This window comes from Loxodonta africana, chromosome 11 (assembly GCF_030014295.1).
Source record: "Loxodonta africana isolate mLoxAfr1 chromosome 11, mLoxAfr1.hap2, whole genome shotgun sequence".
Lineage (NCBI taxonomy): Eukaryota > Metazoa > Chordata > Mammalia > Proboscidea > Elephantidae > Loxodonta > Loxodonta africana.
Window position 1 is genome coordinate 101,711,593 of NC_087352.1, and position 16,765 is coordinate 101,728,357.

General features: G+C 39.1%; 1 protein-coding gene across 5 annotated transcripts in view; it reads left to right on the forward strand.

Moving 5' to 3' along the window:
• Positions 1 to 16,765, forward strand: part of ANKRD12 (ankyrin repeat domain 12) — a 167,795-nt gene that overhangs the window by 32,132 nt on the left and 118,898 nt on the right. For all 5 annotated transcript variants that reach the window (XM_064294718.1, XM_064294715.1, XM_064294714.1 and 2 more), the window contains one exon: positions 89 to 224. In XM_064294718.1, coding sequence (XP_064150788.1) covers positions 138 to 224 — 87 coding nt within the window. In that variant the 5' untranslated portion in view covers positions 89 to 137. The remainder of the gene's footprint in view (positions 1 to 88; positions 225 to 16,765) is intronic.

Consider the following 16,765-nt stretch of genomic DNA (forward strand, 5'->3'; position numbering starts at 1 on the left):
AAATTGAGCTCATTGCTGTGCATAAACTTGAAGTAGGTTCTGTTTTATGTTTTTATAAATAACTCTTACATATTCATTTTTTTTACAGACCCAGGATGAGAAGACTGATGAGAAGCAGCTAGCTGAGCAGCTGTAAGATGCCCAAATCTGGGTTCACAAAACCAGCTCAGAGCGAAAATTCTGACAGTGACGGCAATATGGTAGAGAAACCGTGTGGAAGAAAGGTATGTGATGGTACTAAAAACTTGACTCTTCTGGAACTGGAAAAAAACTCCCAATTTAGTGTATTTACAATTACTCATAAAATTAAAAGCGGTATGGATGTCACACTTGCCCTAATCAAGCCCTTTGGAAATAGTCTACCTAGGGTAAGACTGTTTTTCCTTTCCTAAGGTAACACAGTTACTGAGATCACACAATTAATTACTTAGGGAATATTAATCATTGAGAGAGCAAACAAAAAAATTCAAGACCTTGCAATTATCTGGCGTTTCTTCCCCCAACCCCTGACTTCTGGTTGCAAAACACACATATGTGTATTCATATTACCTGTTCCATTTTCTAAGTCTTTAACCTCGGATGAATTTATATTAACTTCTCTAATCTCATGGAGCCCTGGTGGCGGAGTGGTTAAGAGCGACGGCGAGCTAACCAAATGTTGGCCTCTCGAATCCACCAGCTGCTTCTCGGAAACCTTATGGAGCAGTTCTGCTCTGTCCTGTAGGGTCGCTATGAGTTGCAATCGACTCAACGGCAACGGGTGGTTGGTTCTCTAACCTCAGTGTCCCTTTCTATGGTAGAGCACAATAGTGCATAATTACAGAGTTGTCACAGTGAAGTGGCATAAATACTGTGCTTAACACAATACTTGGTACACAGTAAGTGCTCAATAAACAGTTTTTGTTATTTATTGTAATTGCCAAGGACCTCTTATTCTTTTTTTTTAATATTTATCCTTCTTCGTTCCTATTTAACTTAGGCCCTAAGAACCTTCCTTTGGACTTCTGTGATAGTCTCCTAACTGGCCTCACTATCCATAGTCTCTCCCCTACCTAATTATCGCCGGGTTAACTTTCTGCCTCCCCCCCTTTTTTTAGAGGTCTTTTTTTCTTTTGTTCTTCCTTCCCCCTCTCTCCTTCCCTTGGAGCCTCCCTTCCTTTTATAGTTTTCTTGTTGAAGGATGTCTGAGATGCTCCCCTTTGGGCTACTGTGAATAAAGCTGCTATGAACATTTGTTTACAAAATGTTTTAAAGCTTTGTTGAGGTGTAATTTATATACCATAAAATTTACCCATTTTAGTCTACAATTCAATGATTTTTAGTAAATTTATAGAGTTGTGCAGCTATCATTACTAAGTTTAGAACATTTTCATCATTGTCAAGAGACCCTCATACCTGTTTACAGTCAGTCTCCATTTCCACTCCCACCCCAATCCCCAAACCAGAAAAAAAACCAAACCCATTACTATCGAGTCAGTTCCGACTCATAGTGACCCTATAGGACACAGTAGAACTGCCACATAGGGTTTCCAAGGAGCGCCTGGGGGATTCAAACTGCCGACCTTTAGGTTAGCAGCCGAGCTCTTAAACACTGCACCACCCAGGCAACCCACATCTGCTTTCAAAGTCAGGGAGTATAAGTCTTCAAACTTTGTTCTTCTTTTTCAAGTTTGATTTTGCTATTCAGGATCCTTTGCACTTTCTTATACATTTTAGGATCAGCTTGTCAGTTTCTGCAAAGAAAAAAGCCTGCTGGAATTTTTGATGGGGATTGCTTTGGACCTGTAGATCAACTTGGGGAGAATTGCCATCTTAGTAATACTGAATCTTCAGTCCGTGAATATAGAATGTCTTTCCATTTATTTAGATATTCCATTTTCTTCAACAGTGCTTTGTAGTTTTTAGTGTACAAGTCTTGTACTTCTGTTATTAAATTATTTGTATTTTATTTCCAATGCTGTTATGAATGGAATGATCTCAGTTTATTTATAAATTGTTCATTGCTAGTGTATAGAAATACATTTGATATTTGTATAGTGATCTTACAGCCTGTGACATGGCTGAACTCGTTTATTAGTCCTCATAGTTTGTAGATTCTGTAGGATTTTCTGTATACGGGATCATGTCATTTGCAAATAAAGACAGTTTTTCTTTTCCAATCTGGATTCTTTTCTTTTTTGCCAGATTGCTCTGGCTAAAGCCTGCAGTGCAGTGTTGCATACAAGTTGTGAGAGTGGACGTCTTTATTTTTTATCTTAGGGTGAAAGCTTTTAGTTTTTTACTGTTAAGTCTGATGTTAGCTGTAGATTGAAGAAGTTCATTTCTATTACTGGTTTGTTGATAGCTTTATCATGTATGGGTGTTAGATTGTGTCAGATGCTTTTTCTGCATCAAATGGGTTTATCATGTGGTTTTGTTCTTTATTCTAGTAATATAGCATAGAGTAATTGATTATATTAATTGATTGTATGTTGTTGAATTCAGTTTGGGAATACTTTGTTTAGGAGTTTTGCCTCTGTGTTAGAAAATGATTGGTCTACTTGTCTCTCTTTGCTGTCAGGGTAATACTGTACTGGTCTTAGAGGATAGTTGGGAAATGTGTTCTCCATTATTTTCTGAAACAGTTTGTACAAAATTGGTATATTTCTTTTAAATATTTGTTATAACCCACCATTGGATATATCTGGGCCTGGGCTTTTTTTTGGCAGAAAGATGTATTCAATATCTAACTTGTTACAGATTTATTCAGTTTTTTTTTTTTTTTTTTTGAGTTTAGTAATTTGTGTCTTTACAGAAATGTCATCTCAGTTGTCTAATATTTTAACAAAAAGTTGTTTGTAATATTCCCTTATGATCCTTTTGATTTTTGTAGGGACTATAGTGATATCCCCTTTTTTAATCCCTAATTTTGGTAATTTCTGTGTTCTTTTACTTTACCTTGCCTGTCTGACTGGAGTTGTATAAAGTTTGTTGACCTTTTCAAATAACTAATTTTTTATTTCAATGATTTTTCTCAATTTTTTTTTTTCTTTCTTTCTGTTTTCTATTTAATTGATTTGTACTTCCGGCTGTTCTGATTTCTTCCTGTTTTCTTGCTTTGGGTTTAATCCACTCTTTTTCTGATTTTTTAAGATGGAGGCTTATATTATTGACCGAAGACCTATAATTTCCCTGTTAGTACTGCTTTACCTGCATCTCATAGATTTTGATAAGTTGTGTTTTCTTTCTCTGCATGTACAAAATATTTTTTGGTATCATTTGTGATTTTTTTTCCTTTGACCCTTGATTATTCAGAAGTATATTCTTTATTTTTCCTAGTATTTGGAGATATCCCAAATTTTTTTCCATTGTTGATTTCTAATTTAGTTTCTAGGATCCCTTGAACCTGAAGATTAATGGTTTTTTCAAAAAAAATTTTTTTTCTTTTTGCCATCTTAAAATCTGCTCCTGAGCACATCTAGTAAAATTTTAAACTAATATACTTTTGAAATCCGTTATTTTAATTTGGCTCTTTTTGTAATCTTTCCCTTATTGGTAGTCTATATTTGGTGAGTCGTTGTTATTGTACTTCTTTAAATTCTTTAATTTTCCTTAGTTCTTTAAACATCTTAATAATAGCTGCTTTACAGTCTTTGTCAAATCCAACATCTGGGGCCATTCAGGGACAGTTTCTGTTGAATACTTTTTTCTTTGTTTTTGTGTATCTTAATTTTTATTGAAAACAGGACATTTTAAGTCATATATTGTAGAAAGTTTGGATTGTCATTATTTCTCACCTGAAGATTGTTGTTCATCTGTTTTTGTTTTTAGTAAGCTGTCTAGATTTTATTCTTGATATTTGTTTCCTCCAGGATATGCAAGCACTGATATCCCTGATCAGTTGTGTTTTGTTTTTGGTTCTTTTAAATGTGGCTTCCTAGGTGTTGCCCTTTACCTACATAGCTTAGTCAAGAGCCATTGATTGGTCAGAGGTTGTGCTCAAACACTGCGAACCAGTAAGGCTTCCAGCCATTACTGATGGATTTGCATTGTGTGTTGGGGAGTGCATTTAATGTTCAGTCAGTTTTCAAGTCTGCCATAGTATTTACTTTCTACCAGATACAGCTAGGTCTTCCCATGTGTGCAACCTCCTATTCAACCAGGAATGTGTAGAGTGCTTGGACCCTCTCAGGTCTTCCCAGTACATGTACATAGCCTCCCTGTCAGCAAGGGATGTGTGGCAGTCTTACCGAGTGCTCTTCATGGCTCTCTCATTTCTTCGGTCTCCCTGTTAAATTTCTGACTAGTCCTCCAGTCTACCACTTACATGCAGCAACCTGAGACTAATAGAGCTATGCTTTTTCCTCATTCACTTCTTAACCTGTTTGCTGCTTTTATTGACAACACTGCTAGACATGAGTTTTTGGCCCTACCTACCAATTCAAGTCAATACCCAGGTAGCAAAATGGCTGGTTTTCACTGCCAGTCCCACTCTAGTAGCAGTATCATAACAAACCGAACAGGGGCCAGGGGATAGAAGCAATGCCAGGCAAGAATGCCCGAGATACCCACTGTGTCTTACTCAAAGTCCGGCAGTTTTTCTCAAATGAATGCTTCTCAATTTGTTACTGGATTCCTACACCTGGGAATAAAACAATGAGCAGTTAAGGTGCAGTCCAGATCTTCATGGAGACTCTTTTAAGTAATTACCAATGACTCTGAAATGTTTTGTTCTTAGGGCGCCTTTATACTTTTTTAGTCTATGTTCTTAAAAATAATTAAGGATTCCCTCACTTATATTAAAAGACAAGAAAAGGCAAATGTATAGAGACCAAAGTTTATTAGTGGTTACAAGGGGCAGAAGGGAGGGGAAAAGAGGGAAGAAGTTTATTCATTGTGAATACCTTTTTTCAACAACACATAACGGTGACTATATACATGGACCTCACTGGATGAAATACACAGGAATCAAATCTACTACATCTTTGGAAAGAGACAATGAAAAAACTCAATATCATCAGTCAGAACAAGACCAGGTGCTGACTGTGGAACAGACCACCAGTTGCTCATATGCAAGTTCAAGTTAAAACTGAAGAAAGTTAGAACAAGTCCATGAAAGCCAAAGTACAATCTTGAGTATACCCCACCTGCATTTAGAGATCATTTCAAGAACAAATATGACACATTGAACACTAATGACTGAAGACCAGATGTGTTGTGGAATGACATCAAGGATATCACACGTGAAGAAAGAAAGAGGTCATTAAAAGAAAGGAAGGAGAGAAAAGACCAAAATGGATGTCAGAAGAGATTCTGAAACTTGCTCTAGAAGTTGATTTAGAATATTTAAATCATATGGAAGAAATGATGAAGAGCTGAAGAGAAGATTTCAAAGGGTGGCTTGAGAAAACAAAGTAAGGTATTATAATGACATGCACATAGACCTGGAGTTAGAAAACCAAAAGGGAAGAACACGCTCTATATTTCTCAAGCTGAAAGAATCGAAGAAAAAATTCAAGCCTCGAGTTGCAATGTTGAAGGATTCTACAGGGAAAATACTAAACAATGCAGGAAGCATCAAAAGAAGATAGAAACAGTACACAAAGTCACTGACCAAAAAGAATTGGTCAATATTCAACTATTTCAAGAGGTTGCATATGATCAAGAACCGATGATACTGAAGGAAGAAGTCCAGGATACATTGAAAACATTGGTGAAGAACAAGGCTTCAAGGATTGACAGGATACCAACTGAGATGTTTCAACAAACGGAGGTAACGCTGCAAGTGCTCACTCGTCTGTTCCAAGAAATCTGGAAGACAGCTACCTGGCCAACCAACCGGAAGAGATCCATATTTATGCCTACCTATTCCAAAGAAAGGTGATCCAACCGAATACAGAAATTATCTAACACTATTCATTAATATCACACACAAATAAAATTTTGCTGAACATCACTCAAAAGCAGCTGTAGCAGTACATTGACAGGGAACTGCTAGAAATAATAGTTGGATTCAGAAGAAGACGTGGAATGAGGGGTATCATTGCTGATGTCAGATGCATCCTGGCTGAAAGCAGAGAATACCAGAAAGGTGTTTACCTGAGTTTTATTGACCATACAAAGGCATATGACTGTGTGGATCATAACAAAATATGGATAACATTGCAAACAATAGGAATTTCAGAACACTTAATTGTGCTCCTGAGGAACCTGTACGTAGATCAAGAGGCAGTCGTTCAAACAGAACAACAAGATGCTTCGTGGTTTAAAGTCAGGAAAGGTGTGTGTCAGAGTTGTGTCCTTTCATCATACTTACTGTTCAGCCTGTATGCTGAGCACATAATCCAAGAAACTAGACTATGTGAAGAAGAACGGCATCAGGACTGGAGGAAGACTCGTTAACAGCCTGTGTTACGCAGATGACACAACCTTGCTTATTGGAAGTGAAGAGGACTTGAAGCACTTACTGATGAAGATCAAAGACCACAGCCTTCAGTATGGATTACACTTCAACATAAAGAAAACAAAAATCCTCACAACTGGACCAATAAGTAACATCATGATAAATGGAGAAAAGATTGAAGTTGTCAAGGATTTCATTTTACTTGGATCCACAATCAACACCCATGGAAGCAGCAGTCAAGAAATCAAAAGATGCGTTGCATTGGGTAAATCTGCTGCAAAAGATCTCTTAAAAAAGTGTTAAAAGGCAAAGATGTCATTTTAAGAACTAAGGTGCACCTAACCCTAGCCATCCTGTTTTTGGTTGTCTCATATGCATGTGAAAGCTGGGCAATGAATAAGGAAGACCGAAGAAGAATTGATGCCTTAGAATTATGGTATTGGTGAGGAATATTGAATATACCGTAGACTGCAAAAAGAACGAACAACTCAGCCTTGGAAAAAGTACAGCCAGAATGCACCTTAGAAGTGAGAATGGCAAGACTTCGTCTCACATACTTCAGACGTGTTATTAGGAGGGACCAGTCCCTGGAGAAGGACATAATGATTGGTAGAGGGTCAGCAAAAAAGAGGAAGACCCTCAACAAGATGGATTGACACAGTAGCTGCAACAGTGGACTCAAGCTTAACAGCAATTATGAGGATGGTGCAGGACTGGGCTGTGTTTCATTCCGTTGTACGTAGGGTCCGTATGAGTCGAGAACAGCTTGATAGCACCTAACAACAACAACAATTGTTGGAAAAGTCTCATTGATTAAGGGCAGAGTTTCATAGCTGATTGTTGCAATTACTGTCAATAATTGTACACCTGTAAAAAGTTAAATTGGCAGAAGTTGTGTGATAAATAAAACAATGACAACAAAAGAAAAAAAAGAGTAGCTGCTGAGGCTGCTTATATACAATCAAAAATCTTACGAGATTTGGTTCCTTGCTTTGGAGATTTAAGGTCATGGTTTCATGGGACAGTGCAGTTAATTGGCGTAATACCATGTTTAGTGGGTCTGTCCTGTCTCCTAGTTCGTTGCATAGTGCCTGAGGTCTTAAAAGCTTGAAAGCAGCCATTCAAGGCACAACAATTTGTCTCTACTCATCTAGAGCATCAGAGGAAGTAGGAGAATCAGGAATGTGAGGAGGATATGGAGTGTTTGGCTAATTGCCTCCATGAACTGCTTCCTTTGCCGTTTGACCAGAAGAACTGTTTGGTGCCTCGCTACTACTAGTGTACATTTTGATCAAAGATTTCATAGAAGAATTCTAATCAAAAGGGAGAAAATGCAGAACAGAATTTCAGATCCTCATGGGCTGTAGACTTTCTGGAGCTATGGAGGCTGGGTGAACCCCTGAGAGTATTGCCCTGAGATACTCTTTAAACCTTAAACCAAAAATATTACCTGAAGTCTTCTTAAAACCAAACAGTAGTTTAGCTTAAGTCGTAAAGAACATCTTCCTTGAGCATTGTGTTCTTTCAGGATGTATCTGTATGGGATCAGATTGACAACAGCAACTCTAAAGATTAGATAGGAAACTTAGGGGGCGGTGAGTTTATGTTAATGAGGGAGGAACAAGTCAGAAAAGGAGTATGAGAATAATTGCTCAGCTTGAAGAATGTAGTCAGTGTCATTGAATTGTAAGTGTAGAAACTGTTGAACTGGTGTGTGTTTTGCTGTGAATAGTCTTAGCAACAACAATAAAATAAAATAGAGGATCCCTAAGAGCTTTTTTACATATGGATTTGTCTGTAAATATCAGAAATTAAAACTGAAGAAAAGTTTAAATATTTACTGGTTTAAAAATGATAAAACTATTGCATGTTAACACACGTAATATATTATGAAAAATACCTTTTCCGGAACAAAAAAATATTAGTGGGAAGAATGTTAGTGTTTTTGCAAATATCTTTAATGTCTCGCTTAATAGAAGATGGCCAAATTCTCCTTTCTGCATGTGCATTCAATGTATTGATGTGTCACTTGCTGTAAAGCCTCTGGAAAACTAATATACACTCTTGAAAGAATGAGAGAGAAAAATGTAAATAACATCTTAGTATTACTGTGAAGGATCCCTGGTGGCACAGTGGTTAAGAGCTCGGCCGCTAACAAAAGGTCACCTGTTTGAATCCATCAGCTGCTCCTTGGAAACCGTGTGGAGCAGCTCTGCTCAGTCCTGTAGGATCACTATGAGTCAGAATCGACTTGACGGCAATAGGTATTACTATGAAAAGGAGTCTCTGAGTGGCTCAAACGGTTAAGCATTCAACTGTTAGCTGAAAAGTTGGCGGCTCAAGCCTACCCAAAGGCACCTCAAAAAAATTACAGCCTTGAAAACCCTGTGAAGCAGTTCTGCTCTGCATACATAGGGTCACCACAAGTCAGAATCAATTCAGCGACAGCTACCAGCAACATTATTGTTCATATGAAATAGTTCTGACTTAATTCCCATTGCTGTTAATTCGATTCCGACTCACAGCTACCCTATAGGACAAAGTAGAGCTGTCTCATAGGGTTTCCAAGGCTGTAATCTTTGCGGAAGCAGACACTGCATCTTTCTCATGCGGAGCGGCTGGTGGGTTTGAACTGCTGACCTTTCTTTTCGCAGCCGAGCGCTTAACCAGTGCACCACCAGGGCTCCTTCTGACTTCATCAAAAAAAAAAAAACCAATCCAAACCCTTTGCTGTTGAGTCAATTCCAACTCAACCGTATAGGACAGGGTAGAACTGCCCCATAGGGTTTCCAAGGAGCACCTGGTGAACTCTACCTGCTGACCTTTTTTGGTTAGCAGCTGAACTCTTAACCACTGCACCACCAGCGTTTCCTAAAGGATGATTTCTAGCTTACATTTGAGATGTACCCTGCCATTGGGTTGACTCTGACTCATAGCAACCCCATGGGGTTTCCAAGGCTATAAATCTCTCCAGAAGTGACTGCACCGTCTTTTTCCTGTGGAGGGGCTGATGGTTTTGAACTGCTGACCTTTCAGTTAGCAGTCGATCTCTTTAACCGCTGCACCACCAGAGCTCCTTCTGACTTCATAGATCCCCTGAAATTGTCTCAAGGACCATACTTTTAGAACTGCTGTATTGTACAATGTAAGAAGCATTCTGATGAACATGTTGAGTGTTTGTTAATGGGACAAAAGGAGGAAAGCAGCCAATTCTATTTAGGGGTTTCAGGGATGATCTCACAGTGGGTGAGATAATTAATCGAGATTCTCAAGGATGAATAAGTTCTTCACCAGCAACGAAGTGGAAGCAGAGGGTAGTCCAAGCAGAATTTTTTACAGTACCTAGTGCCATCTAGATGAATATTAGTTCTTGACTAGCAACGAAGTGGAAGCAGAGGGTAGTCCAAGCAGAATTTGTTACAGTACTACATACTAATTTGGAATATAGCCCATGGAGGATGGCGGAATAGGAGATAAATCTGTAGACTTAGGGAGGGGCCAGTTCATCATGGCCTTGTGTGCCTTGCTTAGGATCTTGAAATTTATAATATAGCCAGTGAGCCAGTAGGGAAGGCAACACAGTAGAGACCAGTTAGCATGCTATTCAAAAATCCAAGCAAGAGGCAGTCTGGAAGATCTAAAAGATGTTGAGTAAATTAAACTTGTTTATGTAGAAAAAGATTAGATCCACTCTGAGGTTTCTGTTTTAAATGACTAGGTGGATGTGATTGTACTATTCCCTGAGAAGGAACTCAGAAAAAGGAGCAGGTTATTTTTGGAATAACAACTTTGGTTTGTACTTGTTGAGTTGACCACTGAACATCCAAGTAGAAGTATTTACTAGGCAGCCGGTATGATTCCGGAGCTCAAAACAGAAGTTGATGTTGGTATTAAATAGTGTGAGGATTTGTGGAAATACAGGTAGTGGGCATGGGAATGTCACCCAAAGAGTATATAAAGTGGGGCAAAAATGAAGAAGCGTTTACCCTGAGGAATTAAAATATTTTAGGGGGAGTAGTAAAACACAGGAAACCCTGGTGGCGTAGTGGTTTAAGTGCTACAGCTGCTAACCTAAAGGTCGGCAGTTCAAATCTGCCAGGTACTCCTTTAAAACTCTATGGGGCGGTTCTACTCTGTCCTGTAGGGTCGCTATGAGTTGGAATCGACTTGACGGCAACAGATTAGGTTAGGTTAGTAAGACAGGGAAAGAGGAGGACTGAGAAGAGAATAAGAGAGGTTACATAGCGAAGAATGGCTAAGAGAGGAGAGAGTCTGTAGTGCCAAGTGCCACATAAAGCTAAGCAGGAAGAATAAGGACATTGTATTTGTCAGTTGAGATACATTAGTAAAACTAGTTTCAGTGGAGTTGTGGGAATGCAATATGATGTAGAGTTGAGGAAGGAATTAGAACTTTTATTTTTAAGTATTTTTAATGTAGTGAAGGTTACATTCGTAAAAATTCATCTGAGCTGCTTGATGTCACTTTTTGGATTTGAATTTATAAGGCTAAATGTGTTGAAGTTTTTATTCTGCCTAGATACTCTATGTCTTGAAAGCTGCCACTGAATGTACAGTAGTGTCTGAGCAATGGACTCGAGTTCTCAAAAGTATGGAGAGAGCAAAAACCAAGCACTTTCCACTAACCTGTTTCTATAAAAGTATTACTTCAATTAAGAATACTTATCAGTCAGTAAAGTAAACTGGGCTTGGTAACCTATGGAGCAAGGGAGCTGAGTGCCTTCTGGCCAAAGTTTACAGGTACTTACCAGTGGAGCTAAAGAGCTTTTTATCAGTGGCGCTAAAGGGCTTTGAAACACTTGTCCCAGGAGGGCTGAGAGGCCCTAGGAGCCAAAAACCAGGGAGCAAAAGCTGAAGGAACACAGAAAGCAGAGCGGCCTCAGTCTCATAAGGTAGGGCCACGACCTCTTGGATCTCAAAGGGTAGAGTTGCCACTCAGATGGTCTAAGAGAATGGGGCCACCTAAAGCCAAAGGAGCAGAGTTGCTGTCCCAGTGGGCCCGGACGGTGGAGCTGAAGCCCAAGGCTGAGGGGCCTCCGCTCAGAATCCAGAGTGTGTGGCCAATACCTAGAGTCTGGAGGGCAGGGCCATTGTGTAAACAATCTCAGAGAACTGAAGATTGTTTTCAAGCCTTGAAGGCTAATGTAATGTGTTCGGCTGCCTTGCTTGGTGCCTGTTATCACTTCTTTCCCTCCAGTTTCTCCCATTTGTAATGGAAATGTCTAGCTTGTGCGTGTTCCACCATTATACTTTGGAAGCAGATAACATGTATTCTAGACTTTACAGATGAAGAGGAATTTTTTTGAATTTTGGACTTGGAGCTGATTTAAGATTTTTGCTATCATATAATGGGGTGAATGTGTTCTCCATGTCACAAGGATATGAATTTTGGGGGTCCAAAGGTTAGAATGTTATGGATTGAATTGTGTCCCCCTAAAATGTGTGTCAACTTTGCTAGTCCATGATTCCTAGTATTATGTGATTATCCTCCATTTTGTCACCTGATGTGATTTTCCTATGTGTTGTAAAGCGTACCACTATGATGTTAATGAGGTGGGTTTAGTGGCAGTTATGTTAATGAGGCAGAACTCAATCTGCAAGATTAGGTTGTGTCTTTAATCAATCTCTTTTGAGATATAAAAGAGAGAAGCAAGCGGAGAAACACGGGGACCTCATACCACTAAGAAAGCAGTGCCAGGAGTAGATGCTGAGAAGCTTCTAGACCGGGGAGGATTGATGACAAGGACCTTCCTCCACAGCTGACAGAGAGAGAAAGCCTTCACTTGGAGCAGGCACCCTGAATTTGGACTTCTTAGTCTACTAGACTGTGAGAGAATAAATTTCTCTTTGTTAAAGCCATCTATTTGTGGCATTTCTTTTATAGCAGCACTTGATGACAGAATAAATACAAACTAATCGATTAGATTCCTCACTTATTATAATTACTGTAAACAAAAGCCAAACCTGTTGCCATCAAGTCAATTCCAACTCACAGTGACCCTATAGGACAGAGTAGAACTGCCCCATAGAGTTTCCAAGGAGCACCTAGTGGATTTGAACTGCCAATCTTTTGATTAGCAGCCGTAGCACTTAACCACTACACCACTAGGATTTCTGTAATTACTATAGTTAATTATTATTAACCGTTTTCAGTTTCTGTTTAATCATACTATATATTTTTTCAAGATCACATGGTTGTTCGGGAAAAGCCAAATCCTTTCTGAGGCAGTGTGCATAGTGCTTACTGCCATGCTTTGGGATTTCAGAGCACCTTGACATCAAAAACTGTTGGTAGAGGTAATTTTCTTCAGTTTTTGAATCAATACATAACAGCTTATTTGCCCCCAGAAGAAGAAGGGCCATGATTTCCATTCAACTTTACTGCTTATATACCATGTTCCTGCTGCTTTGTAAGACAAAATGAAGAAATTAGAAGGGCAGATGGGAGGGAGAAAGAAGACATGACCATATTATTCACCTGTATATTTTCAGTGTGTAGTCTTGTTGCTAGGCGTTGTCGAGTCAGTTCCGACTTATAGTGACCCTGTGTAAAACAGAACAAAACACTGTCTGGTCCTGTGCCATCCTCATAATCGTGTTTGAGCCCATTATTGCAGCCACCGTGTCAATCCATCTCATCGAGGGTCTTCCTCTTTTAAGCTGAACCTCTGCTTACCAAATAAGATGTCGTTCTCCAGGGACTGGTCCCTCCTGATAACATGTCCAAAGTACATGAGTCGAAGTCTCACCATCCTTGCCTTCAAGGAGCAGTCTGGCTGTATTTCTTTCAAGACAGACTTGTTCATTCTTCTGGCAGGCCATGGTATATTCAGTATTCTTCGCCAGCACTGTAATTCAAAGGCATCAATTCTTCTTCTATCTTCCTTATTCATTATCCAGCTTTTTTATGCGTGTGAGGCCATTGAAAATTCTGTGGCTTGGATCAGGAACACCTTAGTCCTCAAAGTGACATCTTTGTTTTTTTAATGCTTTAAAGAGGTTTTTTTGCAGCAGATTTGCCCGGTGCAGTACGTTGTTTGATTTCCTGACTGCTGCTTCCATGGGCGTTGGTTGTGGATCCAAGTAAAATGAAATCCTTGACAACTTTAGTCTTTTCTCTGTTTATCATGATGTTTCTTATTGGTCCAGCTGTGAGGGTTTTTATTTTTTTTATGTTGAGATGTAATCCATACTGAAGGCTGTGGTCTTTGATCTTCGTCGGTAAGTGCTTCAGGCCCTCTGTGCTTTCAACAAGCGAGGTTGTGTCACCTGCATAACACAGGTCATTAATGAGTCTCCCAGCAATCCTGATGCCACATCTTCTTCATGCAGTTCAGCTTCTTGGATAATTTGCTCACCAAATAGATTGAATAAGTATGGTGAAAGGATGCAACCCTGACCACAATTTTCTTGATTTTAAACCACACGGTATCCTCTTGCTCTGTTCGAACGGCTGCTTCTTGGTCTGTGTACAGATTCTGCATAAACAAAATTAAGTATTCTAGAATTCCCATTGTTCACAATGTTATCCATAATTCATTATGGTCCACACAATCAAATGCCTTTGCATAGTCAATAAAACACAGGTAAACATCTTTCTGGTATTCTCTGCTTTCAGCCATAACGCATCTGACATCAGCAGTGATATCTCACTTCCTACGTCCTCTTCTGAATCCAGCTTGAATATCTGGCAGTTCCTGTCAATGTATTGCTGCAACCAATTTTGAATGATATTCAGCAAAGTGTTACTCACCTGTGATGTTAATGGTATTGCTTGATAATTTCCACATTCTGTTGGATCACCTTTCTTTGGAATGAGCATAAATATGGATCTCTCCCAGTTGTTTGGCAAGGTAGCTGTCTTCCACATTTCTTGACATAGACAAATGAGTACCATTTGTTGAAACATCTCAGGTGGTATTTATTCTTGATCATATGCTACCTCCTGAAATGGTTGAACATCGGCCAGTTCTTTTGGGTACAATGACTCTGTATTCCTTCCATCAGCTTTTGATGCTTCCTGTGTCATTCAGTATTTTGCTCATAGAATATTCAGAATTGCAACTCAAGGTTTAAATTTTTTCTTCAATTCTTTCAGCTTGAGAAATGCCAAGCATGTTCTTCCCTTTTCTTTTTCTAATTCCAGGTCTTTGCGTATTACATTATAATATTTTGCTTTGTCTTCTTGTGCCACCCTTTGAAATCTTTTCTGCTCTTTTACTTCATCATTTCTTCCATTCTTTTTAGCTACTCTAGAGTCAAGAGCAAGTTTCAGAGTCTCTTCTGACATCCATTTTGGTCTTTTCTTTCCTGTCTTTTTTAATGACCTTCATGTATGGTATTCTTGATATCTTCATCTGATCTTGAGTCATTAGTGTCCACTATGTCAATCTGTTCTTGAGATGGTCTCCAAATTCAGGTGGGATATACTTAAGGTTGTATTTTGGCTCTGGCGGACTTGTTCTAATTTCCTTCAACTTCAACTTGCATAAGAGCGATTGATGATCTGTTCTGCAGTCTGCCCCTGGCCTTCTTCTGAGAGATGATATTGAGCTTTTCCATCATCTCTTTCCACAGATGTAGTTGATTTGATTCCTGTATTTTCCATCTGGTGAGGTCTGCATGTATAGCCGCTGTGCGTGTTGTTGAAAAAAGGTATTTGTAATGAATAAGTCATTGGTTTTTCAAAATTCTCTCATGTAACCTCCAGCATCATTTTTATCACCAAAGGCTTTATTTTTCAACTACCAATCCTTCCTTTCCAACTTTCCCAGTCCAATCTCCAGTAATTATCAATGTATCTTGATTGCATGTTTGATGAATTTCAGACTGCAGAAGTTGGTCAGAATCTTCAATATCCTCATCTTTGGCCTTAGTGATTCGTACATAAATTTAAATAATAGTCGTATTAACTGGTCGTCTTTGTAGGTGTGTGAGTATTATCCTATCACTGACCGAGTTGTACTTCAGGATAGATCTTGAAATATTCTTTCTGGCTATGCACACAACACCATTCCTATTCCATTTGTCATCCCCAGCATAGTAGACCATAAAACAATTGTCTGATTTAAAATGGCCAATACCAGTCCATTTTAGCTCACTAATGCCTAAGATACTAACGTTTATGCATTTCATTTCATTTTTGACGACCTCCAATTTTCCTAGATTTGTATTTTGTACATTCCACATTTCGGTTATTAATGGATGTGTGCAGCTGTTTCTTCTCATTTTGAGTCGTACCACATCAGCAAATGGAGGTCCCAAAAGCTTGACTCCATATACATCATTAAGGTCGACTCTACTTTGAGGAGGAAGCTCTTTCCTAGTCATATTTTGAGTGCCTTCCAACCTGAGGGCCTCATCTTCCAACGCTATATCAGACAGTGTTCCACTGCTAGTCATAAGGTTTTCACTGGCCAAATTTTTCGGAAGTAGGCCACTATTAGGTCCTTCTTAATCTGGAAGCTCCGCTGCTGCCTGTCTGCCAAGGCTGATCCCTGCTGATAGTTGAAATACCTGTGACAAAGCATCCAGTGTCACAACAACACCCAAGCCAGCACAGTACGACAGATTGACAGATGCATGGTGGTTCATCAGTCTTCCCCTAGTCTCTTGTTACCATTGATTTTAGTTTAGAAATTTCTCCACTGCAGTTTGTAGCATAAATTTGCAAAACACCCAATTTTTATAAAACCCACTATGATACAGGGTCGCTGTGAGTTGGGATTGACTCGGCGGCAATGTGTTTTATGATAATCCAAAACCTAGCTTAAATTCGTAACTGTGAGAGAATGGATCAGATGTGTAAGTAAGGGTATGGTAGGTACTGCATCAGCAGCGGGCACGTGGCATCACTGAGCAGTTTCTGTTAACCTGATATGGTGTATCTACAGAAAATGGCACCTATGGCAAGCACTGAAATTGTGCCCCTGTCCAGACATATGACACCCTTCTTCATATAACTTTACTGTAATACCAAAAAAAAACCACACAAAACAAAGTTCAAACCCATTGGCGTTGAGTCGATTCTGACTCACAGTGACGATATAGGACAGTGTAGAATTGCTCCATAGACTTTCCAAGGAGCTCTGTGGATTTGGACTGCCGCATACCCCGGGCCAGTGCGATAGCCTAGATACACCGCTGGAATGGAGGTAGTGGAGGTTAATCATTTTAACTTTCTAAATACCTGTTATCTTTTTACACTCAATAGAGTTTAGACCTTCTTTATCTCCTATCCAGGGGAAAATCTAGATATTATTTTATTAAGAAATATATGATCATTATAGAATAATTAGAAAATATGTAAAGAATAATGATAATAGAAATCATCTTGCCAAAATCTGTCAATAATCTGAGATTTTA